Source organism: Tenrec ecaudatus, chromosome 8 (assembly GCF_050624435.1).
Source record: "Tenrec ecaudatus isolate mTenEca1 chromosome 8, mTenEca1.hap1, whole genome shotgun sequence".
In the NCBI taxonomy this organism is placed as follows: Eukaryota; Metazoa; Chordata; class Mammalia; order Afrosoricida; family Tenrecidae; genus Tenrec; species Tenrec ecaudatus.
The window spans coordinates 25,778,486-25,806,038 of record NC_134537.1 but is presented as its reverse complement, the minus strand read 5'-3'; the positions used below and the strand labels follow the sequence as shown (position 1 = coordinate 25,806,038).

Here is a 27,553-nt window from a genome sequence, read left to right as displayed (position 1 = left end):
CGGCAACCACCTCCTGGTTCGCAAGCCCCGTTCTGTCCTGGGTCATGCTTTTAACCCCTTGTCCTTTTAAGTTCCTTCAAGAATGAATGAACGACATGTCCAATCTAAATGCTAACCAACTCTTGTTACATCCTTACAGCCCCCTACCTGCCAATGCTGGTCCAGACCATTCCAGCCCATAGCCTTTCCCCTGTCGCCCAGGAAGTAGTCAGATCAGATCTCGATGCCCCTTTAACACTAAAAGGGCTGGAATAATTGGGCTGAGCTGAAGCAGGTCTGGGTCCCGCTTCCCTGAACATCTCAGAGGTCAGCAGCAGAAGGCGCCAGATAAGATCATCAGGAAATCTTTTTAAACCTAGATGCTCCAGGTTCAAAGAAAGCCTCAAGGAGCCCACAAGCAATTCTCAGTGTCCAGACCCCATATGCTAATTGCCACACATTCCAGCACCCCACATTCCAGCACCCCTTTAAAAACCCGGGCCCCTGGCTGCTGAGCACGACTTCCCTGACCTGTTGGCCTAGGGAGCTTCCCCCTTAATAAAGCTGTCTCTGTTTCTGCTCTCTCTGGTCCTGAAAGTTATGTCTGTCTGTCTCCCTGTACCTCAGGTTCACCTTTACAAATAAGGTCACTATGAGTCAGAACCAGGTTGCTAGCACCTAACAACAATAACATAGGTAAACAGTCAACAGAGAGTGAAAAACTCCCTGCCATCAGGTAGGACTGCCCCCGTGGGTTTCTTGTAACTCTGTATGGGAACAGGAATGGATGGTGGGTTTGAACGGCTGACCTTGCAGTTAGCAGCCCAAAGCATAAGACACTACACCTCCAGCACTGCGTGGCCTTTCTATTATGAGGCGGTTGAAGGTATAGATTACTCACAAAGAGAAATAAAGTAATCAATCTAAAACGAAGAAAATAATTGCCCTAGAGTCAATTCTGACTCATAGCAACCCGGTAGGGCAGAGTAGAACTGCCCCTGTGGGTTTCTGAGGTGAACTCTTTTAAAACATTTTTTGTTAAATACTTTTACTGGGGGCTCGTACAGCTCTCATCACAATCCATACATTCATCCATCATGTCAAGCACATTTGTACATATGTTGCCATCATTTTCAAAGCATTTTCTTTCTAGTTGAGCCTTTGATATCAACTCCTTTCCCCCTCCCTCTCCCACTCTCCCTCCCTCATGAACCCTTGATGAATTATAAATTATTATTTTCATCTTACACTGACCATTATGTCTCATCTTTTCTATTGTTTGTCCCCCTGGGGGGGGGGGGTTATGTCAATCCTTGTGAATGATTCCCCCTTTCTCCCTCCACCTTCCCCTTCCCCTCCTGGTATCTCTATTCTTAATATTGGTCCTGAGGAGTTTATCTGTCCTGGATTTCCTGTGTTTCAGGGTCTCTATCTTAGCAGTTTAAATGTTCTGGTCCAGTCAGATTTGTAAGGTAGAACTAAGGTCATGATAGTGAAAAGTTGTACGTTTTGTCGGTGCTATACTGCACCCTGACTGGCTAGAGATGATGTTTTTTTCTTTTAAAAATAATTTTATTGGGGCTCGTACAGCTCTCATCACAATCCACACATCCATCCATTGTGTCAAGCACATTTGTACATTTATTGCCATCATCATTCTCAAAACATTTGCTTTCTGCTTGAGCCCTTGGTATCAGCTCCTCATTTCCCCCCTCCCTTGATAATTTATAAATTATTATTTTGTCGTGTCTTACACTGTCCGAGGAGAGACGAACTCTTTTTAAGGGAGTAGAAAACCTCATCTTTCTCCCACCAACCTTTCTAGGTACCTTCCTTTCTTTCTTTTTTAAAGAAAGGAATGGTTTGGAAGATTATTTATAAGGCTCGTACTACTTTTAAAACTGTGATGCTGGCATTTCATTATCTAGAAACTAGGCGGCACAACATTACATGGTGAGCACTTGGAGATAAACGCGAGCGAGGCTCTGTGTGCGCAGAATGCAGGGTCTGATCACGAGCAAGCAGCCGACAAACCCCAGGGTCACGGAAGAGAACGTTTGAGGGTGGCCGGGTGTCTGGACGTTCGTTCTTCAAGGCAGGCGCAGGCTCCGATGACCTTCACGGCGTTTTCTGGTGCATCTGTGCCGCGCACCGCCGTGAAAACTTTGTCCGAGTTCACAGGGCTCCCGTCGCCCTTCCCGGCTGTCCACAGGAATACGACCCCGGAGAAAATTCCAGACAGACTTTCGGAGGCACAGCGAAGGACAGGGCAGAGCCCCGCGCGCAGTGGAAAAGAAGCTTAGCCGCACCCGCTCCAGGGCTCCCGCGGTGCTTCTGGGACATGTAGTTCTTTTGCACAGGCTGGAGCGGTAGACTCCCGGAACGTGAACTACAATTCCCTTCGGCCACTGGGAGTCTTTGTGTCGCGCGCCTGCGCAGTGTGGCGCCCGATGCCGCTATAAAGGCTTGTTTTGCTCAGGGGCTGATGCTCGGGAGCGTGGTCGAGCGGCTGACGCGGCTCCGCGGGACCTGGGGCGCAGGTAGGGAGCGGCTACCGCGGGACCCCTTCAGTCTCTGTGGGTTGTCACCAGGCTCGCGCCTGTGTGTTTCCTCGGGATGGGGCAGGAGATACTATCTGTTCAGGGGAAGCCAGAGGTCTGGGAAATGGAGCCCGGCCTCTCTGTACGCTCCGTCCTCTCAGATCCCCCGCGCCGTGGGAGCCCGGGGCGCGAGCCTCGCGTGGGAAGGCGGGCGGGCTGAGGCCGGCGGGTCCGGCGCGCTGGCTGCGTTCCCGGATGTAGCCGCCAGGGGGCGCCGCGCCCGCAGCCCCTCCGCGGAGGTCAGTGTCGCGGCGCGCGGCTCCAACGGGCCGCGGGCACGCCCTGCGGGGAGGGCGCGCCGGTGAAGCCCCCGCCTCACGGTTCGGGGTGGGGGGCCCAGCGCACCGTGGCTCGAGCCGCAGGCCGGGGACGCTGTGCTGCCAGCAACCTAGAAGTCATCCTTCTGTCTGCTTTTGCCCATGTGTCCGTGGAGGTGCGTGACATCAGCACGCACCGCAAAGCCCGGGGCCGAGTCCAGGATGATACGTGCCCTGGCCTCTTTCCTCACCCAACTGTCATGCATGTCGCTCTGGATTTCTTTGACGCGGTCATTTCGGCTTCTCCGGGGACAGCGGGGGCCGCACGGCCTCAGGAATGACTTTCATGACTTTCGGGTTTTAAACAAGTTTGGAAGGTTGTAGTGAGCTCCGCGGGAGCCAGAGTCCGTGCAAGGGGTAAGGAACTTGCGGGCGCAACAAGTGGGTTCCAGGTGGAGTGGTCAGTAATAGTGCAGAGCCCCTCCTGGTTACTAAGTATCCTTTTAGCTTCCGGTTCCTGTGCACCTGCTGGGTGGTAGGGCGTGGGATGCCTGGCGTCTCAGAAACCTATGAAGATGGTAATCAAGGCAATTTGGAAACCCCAGTCTGGCCAGTTACATACAGCTCTCGCCCTCCCCTGGTCCCCCAATGCTGTGTAGTCTGCACGTTCTTGAGGGAGCAGGTCTGAAGGCCTGTCTTGCTAATGCAGCTCCCTCAGTGAGTGGCCTGACCTCTCTTAGTCTCAGAGCCTGGGCTCTTCGTGGGGACTTCTCCCACTTAACAATTTTAAGGGGGGACATAAGGAACTGCAAACTCAAAAAGAAAGGCTTGTTTCAGATTTGGGCTATGTTTCTTTCCAAGATCTGTAGGGTGCCCCAGTTCTTGCTGCCCAGTCCTATATCCCTGATAAACAGGTAGTGGTACCCAGCTTACATTCGCGGGCAAGAGATGGCAACTTTGTGCCTCCTGGGGACCTGGATGGTCACTGCTGTGCCCCTTTGCCTAGGAAATTAAAGAAACCGGTTGGAGAAGTGATGGGAAACCACTCCCCACACCTTTTGTCCATGGAATAGCCCGAGTTATTGCCCAAAGGTTTAGCATTCGCTTACCATACCAACCCCAATTGGCACCAACCCATGGGAGGGCATCGCATCCTCCCACTCTGCTCATTTACTCTGCTGATTCCATGGTATCCTTTGAAATAAAACGATTGACCAAAAAAAAGTGTGATTATCATGGGTTCTTAGACACCAGAGGTGATGGCATTTTCCCTGATTTATATTCTGATGTGGTTTCCTCCTTTGCAAACCTCCCTCCCCCTTCCCTTCTACAAAGTAAGGCTAATCTTTTCTTCTTCCAATACAGGGCTGAGCTAGGGAACCATTGACCAGGAAGGGTGGACTTTCATGATGCCCGTTACAAGAAGGGTTACTCAGATCGGCAGCTTGACACTGACAGAGCCACAGTTGAGTGAAGTCTTAGCCGCCTTAGAGCCAGGAGAGCTGTCCCCCAGGGTCTCCAGGGCTGTCATGTTTGCAGAAGCCGATGGCTACAACTCTGCCCTGAAGGGTGACCCGTGGGTTTGATCTGCTGACATTAGTGAGGTTTCCCGGACTGCTTGGTAAGCCACTGTTGGTCATGATGCCGTTTGTCATTGGACAAGGTGACTTTTTAATTTACATAACTTAGGCGTCTGCAAGGCAAGAAGCCAAGCTTTCTCTGCACTGGCATTGGGTCTGGAGTAGGGAAATGTGTTAGACAGGTTCTCCAGAGAGATAAAACCAGATTGCTGATAATTATATATATATTGTTTATTTATAAAGATAGTTAGCTATATAACACAAGAAATGAACTGTTAAATTATATACAGATAAATAGATATATAATACAAGAAATGAACAGTTAAATTATAAACAGATAGATATATAATACAAGAAATGAACAGTTAAATTATAAAGCAGTACAAATGGCTCAGTGCAACTCACTCCCATGAGAGAGTTGTGAGACACTGGCAGTCCTTCAAGTCTTGAGGGCAGTCAGGTAAGTCCTGTAGAGAGAGAGAGCTAGGTTATCCCAGCACAGCAAGGCAGGTCACCATCCATCAGCCAGGTCACCAACAGTCCGTCCTCAGCTCCGGAGATGTAAATTTCAATCGTGTGGTCTTAAAGGGACCTCAACTTACAGCGACACAGTCCACAGGCTAGGTGTCCCACAGGTAGTGTGCCCTTTAAATTGAGGCACAGAACAAGCAAGGCAGCTGCACACTGGTCTGATGATTAAAGAGCGAGCCATTTCTCTCTCCGCCCTTCAGTTACTCCCACTTGTGTTTATCTGCCAGGCTGGTACAATAAACTATCTCAGTTCACCCCTTGCCAACCTGGCACCTGTACACAATTCTTTAGCCATATATACTTATATAATTTCCGGACATTGATGAAATCACACGTATACTTATCATCAATCATCTGTCATACATATAAATGAAAACATACTGAGTCCAATTGTATCTGATATATAATACCTGAACAAAGGAACGATACACAATAAGCACATAAAAAGAAAATACATTGACAATTACAAACCTCGCTTTTGCAATTGATCACGTCGTAATTGATAGGTAGAACTACCTTCTACTACTACCCATTCTGTATTACCTTTGCCCTCAGCAAACACCTTGGCTGGCTGTGGTTTTTGGCCTGGTGGGGTGACCCAGACCTTCATTCCTGGGGGATCTGGGTCATTATACGCCCTGTCAGGATTGGGTTGCTGAAACTTACCATTTACTTTAATAACAGGGCATGGTAACACTAAGAGTCGGCCTATGGGATCTCCTGGATTCCAGACATATTCTTCTTTACCTCCATTATGTAGCACCAGTCCAGTTTCTCTTTGGTAATCAGGATCAATCACACCAATTAGTGCAGTGACACCCTTCCTGACCTGTTGATCCAAAGGCATGAGAAGTCCAAAGTGCCCAGGGGGCATTCTCAGCTGCCAGTTCAGTGGAGTCTGTGCTGTGTTTCCAGGTGGGAGAGTTCCTTCCTTCGGAATCAGAACCTCCAGGCCTGAAGAACACAGGGTTGCTGGGACAGGAAGCAAAAATGCCGCAAGGGGATCACTGGGAGTAATAATGAGTGGTGCCACTCCAGCTTCCACCCCTTGGTTCCTGGACCCATGAATTCTGGCCATTGGAGACACAGCACCATATATTGACCGCTGGTTTAGAGCGTATACAGCTTCCTGGAGAACATTGCCCCAGCCTCGCAAGTTGTTGCCACCTAGTTGGTGCCATAATTGTGTCTTTAGGAGCCCATTCCATCATTCTATCAAGCCGGCAGCTTCAGGATGATGAGGAACATGATACGACCAGTGGATTCCATGGGAATGGGCCCATTGCCGCACTGCATTTGCTGTGAAGTGAGTTCCTTGATCTGAAGCAATATTATGTGGGATGCCATGCCGGTGGATGAGGCATTGTGTAAGTCCACGAATAGTAGTTTTGGCAGAAGCATCATGTGCAGGGAAGGCAAATCCCTATCCAGAGTAGGTGTCTATTCCAGTAAGAACAAAACGCTGTCCCCTCCATGATGGAAGTGGTCCTATGTAATCAACCTGCCACCAAGTTGCTGGTTGATCTCTCCGAGGAATTGTCTCATATCTTGGACTTAACGTTGGTTTCTGCTGCTGGCAAATGGGGCACTCAGCAGTGGCAGTGGCCAAGTCAGCCTTGGTGAGTGGAAGTCCATGTTGCTGTGCCCATGCATAACCTCCATCCCTGCCACCATGTCCACTTTGTTCATGTGCCCATTGGGCAATAACAGGAGTGGCAGAGCAAAGAGGAGGACCAGTCTCCACAGTGCGTGTCATCTTATCCACTTGATTATTAAAGTCCTCCTCTTCAGAGGTAATCCTTTGGTGAGCGTTCACGTGAGATACAATTAACTTTACTTTCTTGGCCCATTCAGAGAGGTCCATCCACATAACTCTTCCCCACACCTCCTTGTCACCAATTTTCCAATCATGGTCCTTCCAATTCCCTGACCATCCAGCCATGCCATTAGCCACAGCCCATGAATCAGTATATAATCTCACATCTGGCCACTTTTCCTGATATGCAAACTGAACAGCCAGGTGCACTGCTCGAAGTTCTGCCCATTGGGAAGATTTCCCTTCACCACTGTCCTTTAGGGAGATCCCAGAAAGGGACTGCAGTGCTGCTGCTGTCCACTTACGAGTGGCACCTGCATATCGTGCAGAGCCATCCGTAAACCAAGCATGACATTTTCGGTCTTCATTTAAAGTATGGTAAGGAACTCCCCAGGAGACCGTAGGTGCAGACTGGGAGAAAGGAGGCAGTGTAACAGGAGTGGAGACTGAGCATTTGGGCCGCTTCTTCATGTAGCTTACTTGCTCCTTAAGGACCTGTGTTGGCCCGATCTCGTATATACCACTTTCATTTAACAATGGAGTGTGGCTGCGCACGTCCAACTTTATGATCCCGTGGGGCAGACAATATCCAGTTCATGATGGTACTGGTACTTCAGGCCTCATGGTGAGATTGGCCCTTTTCTGAGGAGTAGTAAGTGTTCTTATTTTTCCTGAAGTCTTAACAGATAAGTTGTAGCTTTCAGATATTTGTACCACCTACGTAGTACTGAGACATAGTACCTAAGTCTGGGCTGGGGATTTATAGCTCCCCAAAGCTACACTTGCTTAATGTCTAGTGAGTTGTTCGCACAGCTTTGGGGGGAAGCTTCGCCCAGTCTTAGAGTGAGGGGAGTGTTTTAGAGAGGTGGGTGTGTACATCTTTAGAATGTGGCCAGAGTTGATGCCGGAGACCAACCAAGAACAGAGATGCCAGAAGAAGGTACCGTAGGTAAGCCTTCAAGTCCAGGGAGCCTGGCGGTATAGGTAGGCTGCGATGTACATGGTTGGCAGTTTAACCACCCGCAACTGCGAGGGAGAAAGACTCTCCTAAACAGTGACAGGCTCGGAAACCCACAGGGGGTTGCTGTCAGTCAGCATGGACTCCCGGCAGGGAGTTTGGTTTATTTGTTGTTTAGGAGCACAGGGTGGAAAACATTTTGGCTTTGTGTTTTTTGTTACAGCCTTATTGAAATCACACTTACATCCCATCAGCCTCAGCCCTTTAAAGTATACAGTTCACCTTCAAGCTGTACATTCACAGCATTGGGCAGCCTTCAGCACTTCTAACTTTAGGACATTTTCAAGTCGAATATCTTTTTCATATTTTAGCCACGTAACTTCATGGAGCTAACTATAAAAATGCAGAGATAGTGATAAATACATAATATTTATATTTTATAGACTTTCATAAATAAAGTATCCTTTAGGACAACTTATTAGAATGGGTATCAGTTTAAATATCATGGCATTTTTAATGTTTGGTACAAATTGGAATGGTTTCCGGGGCTTTGTTAAACACCTGTCTAATGCGTTTCACATTGGGCTTTAAACTCCAGTTGGAGGTAATTGTGGTTCATTTTTCCCTAAACTGCCCCCACTCTCCTCCCCGCCCCCCCCTTGAGGTGGTTGGAAGTAACTTCTTGATCCTATCATAGTGAATGTGTGTTGCCGCTTTTTTTCCCCTTTCAACAATGAAATGCACCAAAATTTTTTTTTTTTTTGGAAAAAGCAAAAGTTTGTACATCTAGTTGTAGAAAGTTATGCCTTTACCAATTTTTAACCCCCAACTCGAGTGGATGAAGCAGCGGGATTTAGTGGAAGAGCTGTTTTTTTTTTTCTACAAGCCTTTCTCTGTAAATTTTGCTCACAGCAGTTTTAACCTTTTTTTTTTGGAAGAGCTATTCTTACTGAATTTTTAATTGCAGAATTTCCGAAGGGAGACCCAGCGTCTGTGAGCCCTGGTACCTGCTCTGGGAAAGATGAAGGACATTGACATAGGGAAAGAGTATATCATCCCTAGCCCTGGGTACCGGAACGTCAACTCCAGCAGCTGCCCTGCCGCACAGCCGCCCGCAGAACTCGCGGAATCCAAGTACAGGAGAAGCCGCCCGGTCAGTAAAAGTGTCCTTTCTCATCAGCTGCACTGTTAGCTCACACCTCATTTTCTTCCTTGAGGTGTACTCCGAAAGAAGCTGTGCCTCTGGAGTGGCTTTAAGTCACCTTTAAGAGTTGATGCTGAGCTCTGGTGGCATAGCGGATCATGCTTTGGGCTGTTAACCTGCAGGCCGGCAGTTCAAACCCACCGGCTGCACCACGGGAGTAAGTTGAGACTGCCTGCCCGGGGAAGATTTACAATGTCGGCAGCCTTGCACCATAGAGTCAGCATGAGTTGGCTGTGACTTGTTGACAGTGGTGGTGGTGGATTAGGGCCCTCAAGGCGCTCTGGGGCGCAGTTGGTTCAGCGTTTGGGCTGCCACCTGAAAGGTCAGTGGTTCAAACCTAAACCTGATGGGTTGCTTTTGCATCCTACAGGGTGCCGTGACTCGGAATTTACTCATGCTAGTGTGTTTGGTTTGGGGTTTCAATGACTTCAAGATCCCCAGTGGTGCAGTGGGTAAGAGCTCAGCTGCTGACAGAAATGTCAGTGGTGCTCATCTCCCTGCCGCCCTGTGGGAGAGGGTCCTGACATTCCATCAGGCCCACACCCTTGGCAACCCACAGGGACAATGTAGGGTTGCCGTGTATGTTAGTCCCGGTAGACCAGAGAAACAAATTCATTGACACTCATTCGTGTATAAGAAAGAGCTTTCTAAGAGGGAACCGATTACAAGGATCTACATGTGACCTCCTCCCTGGGGGACAGACAACAGAAAAGGGGGTGAAGGGAGACATCGGACAGGGCAAGATGACAAAACAATAATTTATAAATTATCAAGGGTTTATGAGGGAAGGGAGAGTGGGGAGGGAGGGGCTAAAAAAGAGGACCTGATGCAAAGGGCTTAAGTGGAGAGCAAATGCTTTGAAAATGATGAGGGCAAAGAATGTACAGATGTGCTTTAACAATTGATGTATGTATGGATTGTGATAAGAGTTGTATGAGTCCCTAATAAAATGTTGAAAAAAGAAAGAGCTTTCTATAGAGAGTAATTGTATATTAAGACAACTTCCCAGCTCAGTCCAGATCAAGTCCATAAGTCTGATGTTGGCCCATATGTCTGATACCAATCTATAAATTCATCTTCAGCTTCATGCAACACATGCAATGATTACGAATGCAGGAAGATCACAGGGCAGGGGGTGCAAAGTCTTGTGGATCCAGTGGTGGCAAAAGCATCTTGGGCTGGTGTGCGTCTCCACCTGCTTCCTCCAGCTCCAGGGCTCTGGCTATATCATTGTAGCTCCATGTGGCGTGTCCACAGGAATGTCTCACAGGGAGAGTGTGTGTCCTTCCTCCAGCGAGCTATTTATCTCCTTAGTGCCTCCAAATGAGGTCATCGAGCTTCGACCTGAGTGACAGGCTAAACTCCACCCCTCCACTCTACATTGTCTTAAGTTGACAACAGATGTCACTACCGCCTGTGAGTCAGCACCAGCTTGATGGCAGTGCATATGAGTTTGAATTTTGAGTTCGGAGGTTCGTGCTGAGGAGGTTTCCCCAGACAGCAGAAGTGAAGATCCAGCCGTGGGCCTGGCGTAAGTTCTTTAGGTCGCCCATGCCTTCACAGTCATCTGTAGACGGGAGCTGCTTGAGTTCCAGGCGTGGAGAGGGACATACCCAACCTCTGGCCTCCTCCCTAAGCCCACGAGGCAGTGGTCAGACAGGCCTCCTCGCCCCATGGTTCTTTACCTGTACTGCCACCGGCCCTTCCTCCCAGGCCACTCTGCATAAATACTGGGTTCCATGATTGGTTGCATTGGCCACACACAACCATGTCATCCCACAGCTCGTCAGCTGTCACTCGTGCCCAGTGCCCCTGTGGTCTCTAAGTCGAGGTGGAATATATTTGCAGTACGTGGCATGGGAGGCCATAGCTGATGTACCCTGGCTTCCCTAGTGCCACAAGGCAGGGGTCAGACATGTCTCCATGGTCCATCCTTCTTTACCTGTTCCGACACCACCTGTGCCCCCCACACCCCTCTTCACCTACGCTGGGTCAGTCACGATGGCCACTCAGAACTCACGGACAAGACTCAAAATAAAGGGGGGTTGTTAGAGAAGGGACTGGCTCGACACTGGTCACAGCACCACCTCTCCTCAGCCTCGCATCCATGTGGTCTCTGGCTTTGGTCCTCGCAGGCCAGGAAGGCAGCTCGCCTGTCCCTCTGTCTCACAGATGAGGAGCAGGGCCCCCGTGCCACAGTCTGGTGCACCCGGTCCTGCAGCCTCGGCCACTGCAGACAGAGACCTTGGGTGTGCTCTTCCGGTGGTGCCGGGATTTCTCTCTGTGTCTCTGAGGGCCCTTCACACCGAGGATGGCTTTGATGGATGGAGGTGTGGCTCATAAGCCGGAGGAAATCACTGTGCCGTACATCACACCTTCTAGTAAAGTAGCCTTGAAGGGGTCCCTAAGGAAACAAAGTGTCTGCCTTGGGTCACAGCTCTCTACTAAGGTCAGGCCTTGCCCTCACCTTAATTCCATCACAGAGAATGCACTCCAAAATCCGGTCATAGCCCCAGGCATGAGCCCAGGGCTCATAAGCAATTACGGCGATAGGGCCTGAGGATTGCCATGTCTCAGTGCAAGGAGGACCTGAGCCACTGCGGATTGAGTGTTGACCATGGTGCCTGGCACAGAGCCAGTGCTCAACAGGTCAGTGTCGGGATGAATTGTCCGGAGCGCAGGGCGCGGAAAGGAGGCGGTTAAGTCAAAGCGTATTCTGCGTGCTGCTAAGAAGTTCTTTCATTATGGGCCTCGAGGACCCATGAACCGTTCCTGAGAAGGGTTTTTGTATTTTGACGTGTCATCTTGAGGCAACTGTAGGTTTAGTGTGCATCTGTGGGAAATGATACAGAGACCCCAAACCGCTGTCCCCACCCCCCCTGCCCTAGTGGTAACGTTCTGCACAGCTGTAGCTCAGTAGCACATTCTGGCTATTGGCATTGATAGGATCTATCAGCCTCTGTGTGTATGGGGTGGGGGGGTTGTGTGTGACTTCTGTGCACCTATTCCCCCGTGGAGAACAGTCCCGTTACCTCCCCCCACTCATCTGGTCGTTTTGTGGATGTTACCGATGTGGAATTGCACAGGATGGCCCTTTTTGAGATTGGCTCTTTCCTTCTGCATGATTCCCTTGGGAGCCGCCCAGTGTGTGGCATGAATCCGTTTGTTTGTATTGCTGAGTCCATTTGGTCCACGTTATAGATGTTACCTCAGTTTGTTTAATCATTCACCCATGAAGGATGTCGGGTTTTTGCCCAGTTAAGGGAATACTATAAATAAAGTGGCTGTGAACGTTCATGTATGGGATGCTGTGTGAACACAAGATTTCACTTCTCTGATAATGAAAACTCACAGACTCATTGCCCTGGGGTCGGGTACGACTTGTAGCCGCCCTGTAGGACAGGGTAGAACTGCCCCTGTCTGTGGGTCTCTGAGACTACCTGTCCAGAGTAGACAGTCCCATCCTTCTCCTGGCTTTGAACTCTGGTCTTGAAGTTAGCCGCCCACAAGAGCAGTCTGGGTTGCATGGTAGGGCACGTTTCACTCTGTTAGAAACGGCAGCACTGCCTTCCAGAGTGGCTCTACCAGTTCCCACCATTCCCACCAGCGGTGACAGAGGACCTGATGCCACTTCTCTGCGGGTTTTTAATCACAGCACTTCTGACAGGCTTGTAGGGTTAGCTCATTTGGGTTTTAATTAGCATTTTTCAATGACTAGCCATGCTGAACCAAGGAGGAATTTTTATGACTTGATTTTTATCGACTGGCGATGCTGGGGCTCCTGGGCTGGGGAGAGGACATGTGCAGGCCCTGATGCCGGCCCACAGGAGAGACACAAGGGCTCAGCTTTGGGGAGACTGGGAGAGGGGAGAAACTGAGGGGCACAGCTGGAAGGGGAAGCAGCTGGGCAGCCTTGGAATGCCTCGGGTTGGTGATTGTAAACTATTCTCGTGGCCCCTGAGTCAGTGCTGACTCATAGCGACCCCTGTGGGTTCCCGAGACTGTTTATGGGAGTAGAAAGCCCAGGCTTTGTCCCTCAGAGCTGCTGGTGGTTTCAAACTGCCGACCATGCGAGTAACCAGGACACCACCAGGGCTCCTGTTTTATAAAATTAGCGAGTATATATGGGAAGAGAAGGAACCCATTTGGGGGGGTCAAAATAAGCTTGATTTTAAACCTGTCGATTTGAAGTGCATTCAAGTACAAGTATCAGAACATTCCAAGATTCTAAACAAAACTCCGGCCACCAAGTTGATGCTGACTCATAGTGATAAGGGGTTGGAGTACCCCCTGTGAGTTTCTGAGACTATTTACAGGAGTAGAAAGCCTTGTCAACAGCAGATGGTTCCGAACTGTGGTCCTTGCAGTTAGCAGGCAACCATGTAGCCACCACACCTCCGAGCTCCTAGTGAGAGCATTAGTAGGAGGGAAAGCCTTGTTGGGGCCATTGGTGCGTCCATGTGGATGGATGAAGCCGAGACTGAGAGATCGAGAATGCACGCGTGTGCGAGCATGCTCCCCCAAAGATAGCGAGTAGACAGCCGGGAGCGAGCATGCTCCCCCAAAGATAGCAAGTAGACAGCCGGGAGCGAGCATGCTCCCCCAAAGATAGCGAGTAGACAGCCGGGAGTGAGCATGCGCCCCCAAAATAGCACGTAGAGCAGGGAAGAGTTGGAACCCGACAGGGTGCCCATTTCTGGGGACAGGGCCTTTGCCAGTGTGTTTGAGTAGAACTGGCATTGGGTTTGGAGTGGCAGCAACAAGCGTCTCCTGTCCGGATGGAGAGGGACTGGAATTAGCATCGTGCTGTGCCTTTTGTCCCCTCGGTTATTAGGGTAGCCAGCAAGGCAAGTTTCTTCCATATGACAGAACCTCTTTACTTCCGAAGCTTTAAAATCTGAGTTTTGTTTTCTTGATTTTGCCCGTATTATTCTACCCTTTGAACTTTCTCTACTTAAAAAATTTCTTTTAACTTAGTCGCTATTTTTTGTTTCACTCAACCTTGAGCCAAACAGTACCCCCTTGGGTTTTATGCAACAGGTTTGAACACACGTTCAAGTGGATGCGTTGGGGCTCGACTGCAGTTTTAAATCCAGGTGCCACTGAGAGTCTCCTTGCATATGACCTGCCACAGAGCAAAGTGTCTTAGACCTTGAATTTGTGTCATGTTTTTGATGTGCTGACCAAGGTAACTAGCCGGATGACTCAAAAATCTTCTCATTCAGAGAGGAAATAAAATTTAATAATTTAAGTAGTTGGGAAGCCAGTCCATAAAGTTTCTTCCCCTTGAAATCAAGGAGCAAGTTCAGTAGAGACTGCAGTTTTGTCTCATGATCTTACCTGCCCTTTCTGCCTACACCCAATATCTACATTGGGGGCAATCTGGGACCCAACTTCCTGGAAGCTGGTGTGCCCATTACCTATCCCAAAAGTACCTGGACAAGTGACAACTGACAAGTATCTACCTGTGGCTCTTAGTTGGGAAGCAAGGTTCTTTCTCACTACTAATGCCCCTAGAGGGCCAGTTAACAAGGCAACGTGAAACTGTGTCAAAACTGGTCAGAAGCAAAGCCCCAAGGAACAGATCGGTGTTATTTCCTGCCTTTGGCCCCAAGTGGCAAGCAAAGACGCAGAGAATGCAGCTTCGCCGTCACTGACGCTTTGGGAAGCATCTCTATAACCAGTCCTCCGATATTTGACGTGTGCCTCATGGGGGTCAAACGGCTGCCTTCGCAAACCAGCCCCTCAGCAGTGGAGCTGATGCTGTGGCTGCCATCTACAGCGTGGTGCTTGGCAAACTCTGTGGCCATTAGTTCTCTCAGCCTAAGGACTTGCCCTGGCTGGGGTGAGGCTGGCGCTATTTCCAGGAACTTGGAAGATTTACATGCATGAGGCATGATTCTCCAGACCCGGTTCCCCTTCCCATATCTGTCTCATAGATGTGTGTAGAAATCGCGTGGCTCCGGAACCCTCTGTGGTTTTTTAAAATCATTTTATTGGGGGCTTGTACAACTCTTTATCACAATCCATACATACATCCATTGTGTCAAGCACATTTGTACATTTGTTGCCATCATTGTTCTCAAAACATTCTTTCTACTTGAGCCCTTGGTATCAGCTCCTCATTTTTCCCCCTCCCCGCCCCCCTCCTCATGAACCCTTGATACTTTATGAATTAATATTTTGTCCCCTGTTTTTGAGATGCAGTGTTTCCTCATTCATTTGTTCAGCAGACATCTTTGCAGTCTCCATGGTGCCCTGGTCACTGGCACACACAGCACGGGACTAGGTAGGTGGTCTGCCGCCATGGAGACACATGTGCCGGGCCTGCTCTCAGTAGACTTGAAACTTGAGTCTATGCTTGGCGGTACTTTAGATACTATGGGCAAAAATAAGAAGGGGCTGCTGCCATCTTTGGCTTCAGGGAAGACTTCAGGAGGAGGTAGTAGTTGACTGGAAACTTGAAGACTAGGTAATTTGGTGAGAGGAGGAACGTGCTTGTTAGAATTGTGTGCATAGACTAGTTGGCTTTCAGCGTCATTCACTCACGGCCATTGAGTGGATTCCCACTCGGAGCGACCCTGTAGGGCAGAGTAGATGTGCCCCTTGGGTTTCTGAGATGAAATCTTTACAGGAGCAGAAAGCCTCCTCTTTCTCCCCGGGGTCCTCTAGTGGGCTTGAACTGCCATCCGTGGCAGCCAGCCTTCCAAGTCTGAATCCCCAAGGGCAGCAGGCCTCCTTTAAACACAGAGGACATAAAGTCACAGCTGTAGGGGTAGGTAAGTGAGTGACAGATATGTGTGATCTTGGATAACAGGCTAAAGAGTGGTTTTTAGTTTCTTTAACTTATTTTTTTTTTAAAGCAAGACCTAGCCAGCTGGCTGATGGTTTTGCAAGCTTTTGTTTTTTAAATTGTGATGGTTGTTTTCCTGTTGTTCTCTGGCCAGGCTATTGGTGACTGTTTTCCACTAACATGTCTAATCTAGTCTGCAGCAAAAGAGGAAGATTGGAAGAGAGGCAGAAGTCAGCTAAAGTTCATTGCCGTTGTTTCCACCCTGCTCTGAGCCCTTTCTTGCAAAAGTGTGCCACAGCAATTTCCTGTCCACCAAGTCAGAAGAGTTTGCCTCTCAGAAAAGTAACAAAGCTAAGTGTTCACAAGCTCCTGTGACCTTGACTTACCTTGAAGGAACCCACTACTATTGAGTCAGTTCCGATTTGGAGGGACCCTATAGGGTAGCGACACCTACTCTTGTGGGTTTCTGAGACTGGGACTCCTTTAAAGGAGGAGAAAGCCTCGTCTCTCTCCCGAGGTGGTGTTGAACTGCCGACCGACCAGGCTGTCACGTCCTTGTTAGATTGACCCTTGAACCTTGGTTGGAGTTTTCTTAATTGGTGGTGTGGGCTGCTTTGATTACCAAGCCATCCAGGGCATGGGGCTAATCTCTCACCAGGAAGCAGGCTGTGAACTCTCTGGTCATGAAAGAAGTGCGGACTCCTGAGAGAAGTTTGCTGCGTGCAGAAGACCCAGAGCTGAAAGAGATCAATCCGCCTCAAAAGCAGTCCCTCTGTCCAGAAACAGCTATTGTCGTCTGAAACAATTTTGTCCAGGACTCGACGCTGTCAGAGAAGTAGCCTCTGAAAGCTTTTCGTGGAGGACTGTGGGTTTGTCTGTGCCCTGGTGTTTCCAAAGGCAAGATTGCCCCGAGGCGACTTTGCCAGTAGGAAGGAGACTTCTATTTGCAGTGTCTGCGTGATTTTTCTCCTGATCTGTGACTCAGCGGGCTCTCTGGACTATCAGCGTCAGGAGAAGTGAAGAACACCCCCCCACCCCCACCCCCGCTCTATCCGTAAAGCTGTTGTATAGGGCTCAGCTGGTTGGTCTCTTAAGCATTGCTTGGTCGGATCTGGCTGCTGGCAGCAAGCCAGGCTCTAGTCTCCAATAGCAGCCCGGAGCTCTTCGGTGGCAATAACAACAGCGCTGTCATTGGTGGGGGCCTCCTGGTGGCTTTCCTGCCTGGCAACGGCCCCCACAGCGGCCAGGCTCCTGGGGCTGGCCTACTGCCTGGCTCCGGAGCCCTCAGGCTGCTGTGTGCTGCGAGGTTGCTGCCACCTCCCTAGGAAACCCCACTGCAGGGAGAAAGTGTTGTTGGTGTGTCGTGAGAGCTTTCTCACTAAAGGGAAGTGCCTCCCTATTTTGCAAGCTGTTGTGAGCACGTCTTCTAGGCCACGCTCCTTCGCACTCAGCGATACAGATGGTTTCTTGGTTTGGCTGTCAGCAGATTCTGCTCATGCTTTCGTTAAAGCCACGCCGTCATTCTCTCGCCCTTAATCACAATAACCAGGGTAGATGTAAAATGCTGGGCTACCAGAAATCTCGGCAGAGGGCGACCCTGTCAGTAGCAGAATTGCAGATTAACGTGAAGTTAATTTGGTGTGCCGAAGTCTGCTAATTAACAGAGTTAATCATCCATCCATTTCTTTTCCGCCCCGTGTTTAGAGTTAAGACTAGATAATTAGATGCTTACATGTATTTGAAATTCTTTCCTGAATTTGTTCACAGAAATCTTCCTTAACTCACATGTTAGATATCAGAAGAAAACTTCAGCTCTGTTCTACCAAAGTCTACTTATAGCGGCAGAAAGCAAGACAGGTTCATGAGCATGTGCAGTTTAGAGAATGCTGGGCCTGACTGCTATGTCCCATCCAGTCTCACCACCCTATGGGTGAGGCCTGGGAGACACATGTCACTCAACAGGCAGGGACAGAGCTGGTGCTCCTGCTGGGGGTAGTGTTTCCATAGGTGGGTGGCTCTTGGCTTCCTGGAAGCATTGTGGCCCTGTGGCCCATTAGCCCAAACCGTGTGCCGGGCAACAGAAGGAAGCCTGCACTGGCCGTAGACACACAGTACTGACCAGTACACAGCTTCTGCTTCTACTTAAACATGGAGTTCCGGATATGCTTGCCTTGTTTCAGAAGTGGAACTTGCCCGACATTGGTTATTTAAAGAGCCCTAATGGCATAGTGGTATACATGCTGGTCTACGAAGCACAAGGTCAGCAGTCCGAAACCTCCAGCTGACCCTCGGGAGAAAGATGAGGTTTTCTATTCCTATGCAGAGTTACAGTTTATGAAACCTACAGGGGCAGTTCTACTCTGCCCCATAGGGTTGCCCTGAGTCTGCATCGACTCGATAGCAATGGGATTTTGAAGTGTTACAGTCATTAGCGTATTACAATCTCACTGCCAGCAGTCACTGCTGACTCACAGAGACTCCCTGTGGGTTTCTGAAACCATGGGCAGCTCTCTAAGGGAAAGACTGGGCCACTGCTGTCAACAGTTACAGTCTATAATCATCTAGCTTTTAGAGATGAGCTTCACAGCATGGATTAAGTGAATGGTTATGGTTATTTGACTTTTTAAAAATCCCAGGAGCTTAACAATAGGGATGCTGTTTTATAGGGTTGGCATAGCTTTCTTAAGTGTTGCGTTCTCGTGGTAGAAAAACAGCTCACCTGCCCACTGCGTGCATGCTGTGTGGTGGAGGGGCGGGCCACATGATGGAATTGCTCTACCTGTACTTAGCATTCTCATGGACACAGTGTGCTGGGCACTAAAGATTTCTTCCAGAATTATATGTTGGCTTTTTAAAAAATTATTATTCCGAAGCCTGAAAATCTTGTTTTGAAGGGATGTCAAATGCAAAAGATCAACATCCACAACTCCCTTCTCTAAATTAGTGGTTCTCAGCCACGGCTGCATATTCAACCTACCAAGCAAGGCCTGGCCCTACCTTGGGCTAGTTCAGTTCCCTGTATCGCTTAGCCAGAGCTGACTGACTCAGCACTGCATCTCCTGGAATAGTCTGTCCCAGCCTTTCAACCGGGGGGGGGGGGGGGGGGGGCAAGCGTTTCCTGTAAGCCTTAGTCCCTGCTCATTTGGAATATCTGAAACTTCATCGTGTTATGGACATCTGTCACCCCAGGCTCCCCCTGCAGTAGAACTTTGAAAACGTCCCTTGGTGTTTGGCATCGGGCGCAACTGGAAGCTGTCGAATCCCTGCTGATTGTGGAGTAACCGAGGGTGTGAACCGTAGAGAACCCCCTGTGTTTACCACAGTGGGGCTGCTTTAGTCTCCCCCCACCCCCCGTGAACTGTAGCAGCTGGCCCTCGGCATGGGAGGACTAACGGCACAGCTACCAGTGGGTGACCAGAAACACAAGCTGTTCTTGGGCCCAGGAAGCTCAGCTGCTGTGAGGTAGGGCTGAGGTTAGCAGGCTCCCTGACCCACCCATGGCAGGTTCTTAGATTTAAGAGTAAACTCTAACCTCTTTTTTAACTTTTTTTTTTTTAAATGTATCTGGGCTTTCTTGAGACCTGTACCGGTGCCCAGTAACCATCAAGATGACTGTAAAACAGTCTCCTAAAATGTTGTCTCTGTACATTTCGGAACGGGCTTTACTTGGATCAGGAGGCTTTGTAAGCAGAGGCTGCCCATTCTGTGTTTGTGTTGGGATCCTGTGAAGTAGGCAGAGGGGGGATCTGAGGCCCTCCCCTTCTGGTGCTGTGCCCTTGGAGGGAAGTGCCCTGCAGGGGAGCTGTACCTTACATTCCCTGGAAGCTGGGAGCCGAGTCTGCCACCTCTGTGCTCAGGATCAACTTGGATGGGTCCTCAGCCCTGAGGCATGGACAGGCTACACTGCTGTCTGACTGTGCAGCCTGGAGCTGGGCTTTTGCCTGCTGCCTGAGATCCTGTCCCAGAGGCCTGTGGTTCCCCATCAGCAAGCCTTCCCCTCTGCCTATCTGTTTTGTATGAGATGAGCCTGTAAGGTGTGAACAGAACCCTAAAAAACAAACTCATTACCGTCGAGTCCAGTCCAACTCATAGAGACCCTATAGGATAGGATAGAACTGCCTGTGGGTTTCCGAGACCAACTCCTTACAGGAATAGAAAGCTTCATATTTCTCCCTAGTGGCGGCTGGTGGGTTTGAGCTTTGGGGTTAGCAGCTCAGTGTATAACCCCACTGGGCCACCAGGGTGCATTGTAAGGTGCAGTGGGTGCCCTGATTGTCACCAGTGAATCAGGGTGATGTTAATGTGCCTGGTGGAACAAGTGCTTGTTGTCTCAAGTCTTGTACAAGAACCTCTGATGCCTTAGGGCAGCGCTTCCCAACCTGTGGGCGCCACCCTTTTGGGGGTCGAACGACCCTTTCACAGGGGTCACCTGATTCATCACAGTAGCAAAATGACAGTGATGAAGTAGCGATGAAAATAACGTTATGGTTGGGGGGGGTCCCCACCACGTGAGAAGTCGCTGTATGAAAGGGTTGTGGCACTGGGAAGATTGGGAACCCACTGCCTTAGGGATTGAACCCTGTCTTCCTCTTCCTCCTGGGTTGTCACCTGTATGTGCTTTCCTCACCTTTGTTTGACTCTCACGTGATCTGAATTCCCTTCTTGTCCCACCTGCTCCTAGGGCCCTTGCTCTTCTCTCCCGGCCTCACTGGAGAAAAAAACAAACCAGAAATCCACCGCTCAGTGCCTTCCAGCCACCTCTTCATTTCCCTTGCAGGATGACTTGCCTGCGGTCATGCCCCTCTGTGTGGCCCTTGCTCTCAGCAGCAGGGAGCCTTCTCGTCACTGTACCCCACGAGAGGGGCGGCAGAGACGTGTGTGTTCCCCTTGTCTTACCTCCCCACTGTCGTCAAGTCGCAGCAACCCTCCCCAGGGTGTCCAGGACAGCGGCTGGTGGGTCTGGACCCCTGACCTTGGTGCTTGTCACCCAAAGCCTACCCCCTGCCCCCACCAGGGGCCTTCATTTGCTTTATGAGTAATTAAAAAATAAAGCATCTCCTTAGAAGGATGTTCTTAAAAAGTCACTTAAAAGATGAATTCGAAGCATTGTAAGTTAGAGTACACCCCTTGGATCACCACAGATGAATCGTTATGTGAATGGCTCTTCAGATGTCTTGGGTTACCTCAGCGTAGTTGGCACTGGAGACCAATTAATTCTTGGTGAGTGACTCCTGTATTGTAATGTAGCTCAGTCGTTCTCAACTGGGAGTGAGGCTGTCCTCCCAGGGGGCACTGGGCAAGGTTGGGAGACATTGTTGGATGTTACAAGGAGTGCTTGTAGGGGAGAGGCTGAGGGCGCTGTGAAGCACTCTTCAGTGCACAGGGTGGCCAAGCAGCCAAGTCTCTCCGGATCTCAGCCTGTCAACACATCGTCCCTTGGCCTTTACCTCTACAGACCAGTAAGCCAGCCTGCCTGTCCCTCTGTCCCAGAGTCCCATAGTCTCAGGCCAGGTGACAAGGAGGTCCTTTTGGTCTCAGTGCTGCTCCCGAGTCTCCCCACCACAGTCTATGACATATGCAGTCTTGGCAGCCCTCACCACTTCAGAGATCTTGAATGTGCCCTTCCAAAGTCCTTGGGGCTTCTGCTTCTCTGCTTCTGCTTCAAAGAGCAGGAGTGGTGGCGGGATGAAAGCTGACCAGTCTCCTCTGTGGTGTTACACATGCCCTGTTTACGGGGACTTGGGGAGGTTTGGGTGGAAGAGCCACGAAGCAACAAAGCCCACATGGAAGAAGCACACCAGCCTGTGCGATCACGAGGTGTCGAAGGGATCAGGTATCATCAGAACAAAAAATCATATAGTGAGTGAGAGGGAGTGCGGAGTGGAGACCCAAAGCCCATTTGTAGGCCACTGGACATCCTCTTACAGAAGGGTCTCGGGGAGATGAGCCAGTCAGGGTGCGATGTAGCAACGATGAAACATACAACTTTCCTCTAGTTCCTAAATGTTTCCTCCTCCCCCACTATCATGATCCCAATTCTATCTTACAAACCTGGCTAGACCAGAAGATGTACACTAGTACAGATAGGGACTGGAAACAGGGAATCCAGGGCAGATGATCCCATCAGGACCAGTGGTGTGAGTGGTGATACTGGGAGGGTAGAGGGAAGGTGGGTTGGAAAGGGGAAACCGATTACAAGGATCTACATGTGACTTCCTCCCTGGGGGACGGACAACAGAGAAGTGGGTGAAGGGAGATGTCAGACAGGGCAAGATATGACAAAATAATAATGACTTTTAAATTATCAAGGGTTCATGAGGGAGCGGGGAAAGGGGAGGGGGGATAAATGAGCTGATGCCAGGGACTTAGGTGGAGAGCAAATGTTTTGAGCATGATGAGGGCAATGAATGTACAGATGTGCTTTACACAATTGATGTATGTATGGATTGTGATGAGTTGTATGAGCCCCCAATAAAAGGATTTAAGAAAGAAGTGTCACTCCCCACACTAGCTCCAGCTCATAGAAAGGGAGTGATTCACTGAGGGCTCTTCTTCACTCACGAGCCCCCCACCTCTCCCGCCCCTCCTCCCCCAGCGCTCAGGAAAAAATATTTTTCAATAAAAGCCCACCTTTCAAAATATATTTATTGGTTTCCTGGTCCCTTCCTTAGTGTGTTCCTTTCCCTTAATGCTAGTTTGATAAGGTAGTAAGCTTTCCGTACCCTGTTATGTATCTTCCACGGTCTGCACGCATCATTCTCTAGTCGTTGGGTTTTTGAATGGAGGGAATTGCTTTTACAGCTGTGCACGTGTGGGATGAATTCATCTTGACCTTCCAACACAGCCATTCTCGATCTCTGACATGACTGGCCAGGCGCGCTTCCTTGGGCAGCCCAGGGGAAAGGAGGAAGTTGGTCTCCAGCTCTGTTGCTGGAAGGGTTGGGGGGCTGCGCAGCTATGCACATGTTACTAGAGAGATGGTTTTGTTTTCTCTTTACATGCAGGTCTGTAATCTAGCTGTCTTCCCCCATCTGTTCAACTTCGGTTTTCAAACAATTAGGGAAGTACACTTTCACAGTTAAGGAAATAGTTCATTTTCATTCTTGTATTCTAATCCCATAATTGGAACTTGTATTCTAATCCCATAATTGGAAGCTACCATTTATTGTAATGAAATAAGTTCAGAGAGTCGTTTCTCCTCTCCGGAGAAGGAAGCAGAGGAGTCTCAGAAAGGTCCAGCTAAGGTCACCTTGCACAGCGGTAGGTGAATGTTTATTTTAAAACAAAAGTGGACGGTAAAGTGATTGGGAGTAATAGCTTCTGAGCTTGGGTTTAAATCCCTGCCTTTGCTTAATCACAGCTGTGATCTTTCCTTAGCAGTAAAATTGGGATAATCATAGTACCTTATCTTATAGAGCCTCTACCTGCAAGTCACTTGGTCAAGGTCTGCAGTTTGAAACCCCCCGCCCTCCCGTGGGAAAGATGGGGCTTTGCACTCTCGTGAACGTTGCAGTCAGAAAACCAAAGGGGCGGTTTTGTGGGCTTGCTGCCAACCAGAAGGGGGGGGGTTGTTTGTCACACTGTGGTGGCTTGTGTGTTGCTGTGATGCTAAAAGCCATGCCTCTCGCATTGCACGTATCAACAAGGTCACCCATGGGGGACAGGGATGCCATTGCTGACGTCAAGGGGAGCTTGGCCGAAAGCAGAGAGATGTTTGCGTGTGCTTTCTTGATGCACAGGCATCATCAGCTATGACTGTCCTCGGGAAGCACTGGGCTCCCGCTGAGCCTGCCTACAGGACACTTAACTTAGTTGAACCCAGTGAAGGAATGCTGCCTGGTTTAAAATCAGGACAGGTGTGCCTCAGGGCGGTTTGCACCCTTCCACCCCCTTCGCCCTCTGTGTGGAGGAAGGCTCATTCACAGGCTGCTATATGCAGGTGACACAGCCTCACCAACTTGCCGAAAGTGAAGGGGACTTGATGAAGACCCCAAAATACAACCTGCAGGATGCTTAGAACTCCGTGTAAAGAAAACAGTCCTCCATCATGGACAAATGGATCGAAGATTAAAGGTGTCAAAGGATTTCTTTTCGGTAGGAGTCATAATCAAAACTCATGAAGCGGCAGTCAGGAAGTCAACTGATATGTGGGATAAAGAAAGCCTTTTCCCCAGCCTTGTCTTCTCCAAAGATGCCCGGTCAAACATTAGAGGCTGTTTGCCAGCACATGGTGGGAGGTCAGATGTTCTGAGAGATTCTCTCTGAAGATGTTCAGCCATGAGACTACTGGCTGGTCCACTGTAGGTGGGGCTCACACCCTACTGATAAGGATAGTAATGGTTTCCATGGAGAGCCGGAGAACAGGCCAAATGTCTTTACCTGTAATTTGGGGGTTTGCATGTTTCCAAACGATATATAAGCCTTGGTTAGTAATAAATCCTTCCCTCTCTCCCCTGGTCCCTGGTTCCTCTCTGCTCTGGCCCTTGCCCCTCTCCCCCAGTCACTCTCTCCCCTGTCCCCTCTCCCCTTGCCCTCCTTCCCTGCTCCCTCTCTCCTGCCATTCCCACCTTCCACATCCCCACATGGACCACCAAGCGGGGCTGAGGTGAGCATTCCACCATAAAATGTGTCCAACTCCTTTATTGCAGTCTCTCTTATTCTCTATGACTTTATTATAATCTTTATATATTATCGCTGTTGGGCCTGCCGGGCCTGGGATGCTTTGTGAGGGCGGGCTCCCCTGATGATATTGCATTGGGCAGGTCTGCCACAACAGACTTCTGCAAAGATACCACCCCAAGGACCAGGGGTGCCTGACCCGAGCCATGATGTGTGTGATTACTTCATATGCATATGAAAGCTGGAACGGGAATACAGAAGACCCGGGAAGAATGGATGCATTGAGCTGAAAATGCCTCTGACTCCCAGAGGGACAGGCAATTCGGTCTTGGACAGCCAGCATGCGCCTTTGAAGCGAAGACGGGGAGACTTGGTGTTTCATGCTTTGGACACTTGGTCAGGAGAGACCAGCTGTTGGAGAAGCACATCGTGCTTGGTAAGAGACAAGAGGAAGACCCTCGGAGAGATGGGTCATTAACACGGCGGCTACCTCCGTGGGCTCAGATATACTGACTTCGGGGGTGACCAGGATCGGCAGTGTGGCGCAGCGCTGCACTTCGGGTGCAGTGAGTAGGAGCCGACCCCGGAACCCCTGACACCCACCACCTCAGGGTCGTTCACAGCGTTAAATGAGGTAATATCTGAAACACATTTACAACAGTGCCTGGCGCGTCGTACGAGCGATGCTTATCAAATTAACTTGGGTAAACTTTCCTACCACCTTGAACAGGTTGCCTTTACAGTTGTGAGATTTGACGATGGACAAGGAGGGTTGTCCGAGCTTCCTCTGTTCATTGCAGGGTCACAGGCAGCGGTAGCTCAGGTGGGTGAAATCAGTACTTCGGGCTAGCAGGACTAAAGCTGTGGCAGCAGTAGCCCAATGCGTATTGTAACCCAGGATTATGGAGTGGCCGGGCTGGTGTTTCCGTGCTAGGAGCTCGATGGTGTTAACAAACTCACGACTTTCTTTTCTTTTTGTAAACTGTGGATTGGGTAGAGCTGTTCATTTTCAGATCATTTGTTTGTATCAAATAATTTAAACCACTCAACAACAACTCCTCCCTTCCAAGGTTCTTTTATCCCCACCCCCACCCACTTATTTGATTTCTCTTCTCCCTCAGGTGGGTTACTTTCTTCCCCTTCATTCAAGTCGTCCTCTAAGCTCTTCATCTCTCCTCGACCCCGCCCCTCATGATGACCTTCCGCTCAATGGAATGAAATACTGCCTGATTCTGTCAGTGGGTTGAGCCATAGCCGGGAGCTATCCGCCTTAGTGGTGGGGCTTGATCTTCAATAACGCTGTCATTACTTATTAACCACTGGGCAGAGGTAGAGTGGTTCAGGAGATCAGCTCAGTGGTTTATCTTGAGGTGATCCCAGGGTAAGGATGCAGACCAGGTGGCACCAGGAAGTTCTTTGAGTTGACATTTGAATGCTGGGTGCCACGCCCCTTGCTGTGCTAAGGGCCAGGGGTACAGACAAGGGCTGGGCAACCTGTGCTCCTGGAGCCCTGAGCAGAGAAGCACCAGACCCAGCCCGCTGCCTGCCTTCAAGGCAGTTCCAACTCACAGTGACCCTCCGGTGCTGAGCAGAACTGCCCATCAGGTTTCCAAAGCTGTGCTCTTTATGGAAGCAGACTCTCAAATATCTAGTGCCACTGTCACATAAGGTTTGGACAGCTAACCTCAAAGTCAGTGGCTCAGGTTCAAACCCACCAGCCACTCTGTGGGAGCACGATGAGGCGATCTGTTCCCATAAAGATGTACAGCTTTGGAAACCCGATATGGCAATGTTTCCCACAATGGGTGATTCCACTGGAACCATCCAGGGGGCTGCAAAAGCAGATGCCTATACTTTATGCTGGATTATGGCCTATAGTACAAAAGTTTTTCATTACTTTGGGATGGGAGGGCTAATTCATTTTTTTCTTTTTTATGCATACAAATTTATGCATAAAATTTATTTAATCATTTTATTGGGGGCTCGTACAACACTTATCACAATCCATACATACATCCATTGTGTCAAGCACAATTGCACATTTTTTGCCATCATCATTCTCAAAGCATTTGCTTTCCACTTGAGCTCCTGGCATCAGCTCCTCATTAGTCGTCGTACCCGCTCCCCCCTCCCTCATGAACCCTTGATAATTTATAAGTCATTATTATTTTGTCATATCTTACACTGTCCAGCGTCTCCCTTCACCCACTTTTCTGTTGACCAACCTCCAGAGAAGAAGTAATTTTTTTTGTCTTAAAAGGATGGTAAGTCCAAATAAGTTTGGAAAAATGCACAGGGTCTTCTGGTGTGCATGTTTTTCTCTCTCTAACCAGCTCTTTTTATGTCTCAAAAGTCTTTCTGTGTAAGGCACACTCTACACGGATGTGCCTCATTAATATGAGAGACACCATTGTTCGCAGATAAGATGACATATACAGATGCCAAGACCAAACTCAGCGCCATCACGGTGACTCCCACTTATGAGTAGAACTCCCCCCTCCCCCGCCCCGTGGATTTCCCAGACCAGAAAGCCTCATCTTTCTCCCATGGAGTAGCTGGTGGTTTCAAACTGGTGACCTTGCAGTTAGTAGCCCCACAAATACCCTGACAGGTAGAGAAGTTGATATTGGCAACACATGTTTTTGGTGGACACAGTTCAATCCATAAGTCATTAATATGTATTAAATGCTTATTAGGGAGCTGTGGTGCTGGTGTGGTTACGTTTGGGGTAGCTAATCACAAAGTTTGATGTTGGAAGCCCCAGCAGCTCTGGGAGAAAGACGGGCTTTCTCCTCCCGTGAAGAGTTGCAGTCTTGGACACTCACAGGAGCAGTAGTTCTCCCCTGTCCTATGGGTCCCTGTGTGTCAGCGTGGACTTGATGGCAGTGAGTTTGAGGTTTTGAGTACATGTTTTTATATACTCAGTGTTTTGCTAAATGTCATTATCCCATTCATTCCGCTCAGCTCTTGAGTCGTAGATGCGTAGACAATTGTAAAAAATGAGTAAACCCCACTGCCATTGAGTCAGTTCTGAGCCATAGTGATCCTGGATAGGGTTTCTGAAACGACACATCTTTCTGGAGCAGACAGCCTCATCGTTCACCCTCGGAAAAGCCGATGGATTTGAACAGCTAACCCTGTGGTAGGTTAGCAGCCCAACACCTAACCCACAGTGCCACGGGCCCCTTAAAAATGGTCAATGGAAGCTTCAAGTGG

General features: G+C 49.5%; 1 protein-coding gene across 4 annotated transcripts in view; it reads left to right on the top strand.

The window, feature by feature from the left end:
- The first annotated feature begins 2,400 nt into the window (after window positions 1-2,400).
- Window positions 2,401-27,553, top strand: part of ABCC5 (ATP binding cassette subfamily C member 5) — an 80,266-nt gene continuing 55,113 nt past the window's right edge. For all 4 annotated transcript variants that reach the window (XM_075556118.1, XM_075556121.1, XM_075556120.1 and 1 more), the window contains exons 1-2: window positions 2,401-2,519; window positions 8,689-8,874. In XM_075556118.1, the coding sequence (XP_075412233.1) occupies window positions 8,743-8,874 (132 nt within the window). In that variant the 5' untranslated portion in view covers window positions 2,401-2,519; window positions 8,689-8,742. The remainder of the gene's footprint in view (window positions 2,520-8,688; window positions 8,875-27,553) is intronic.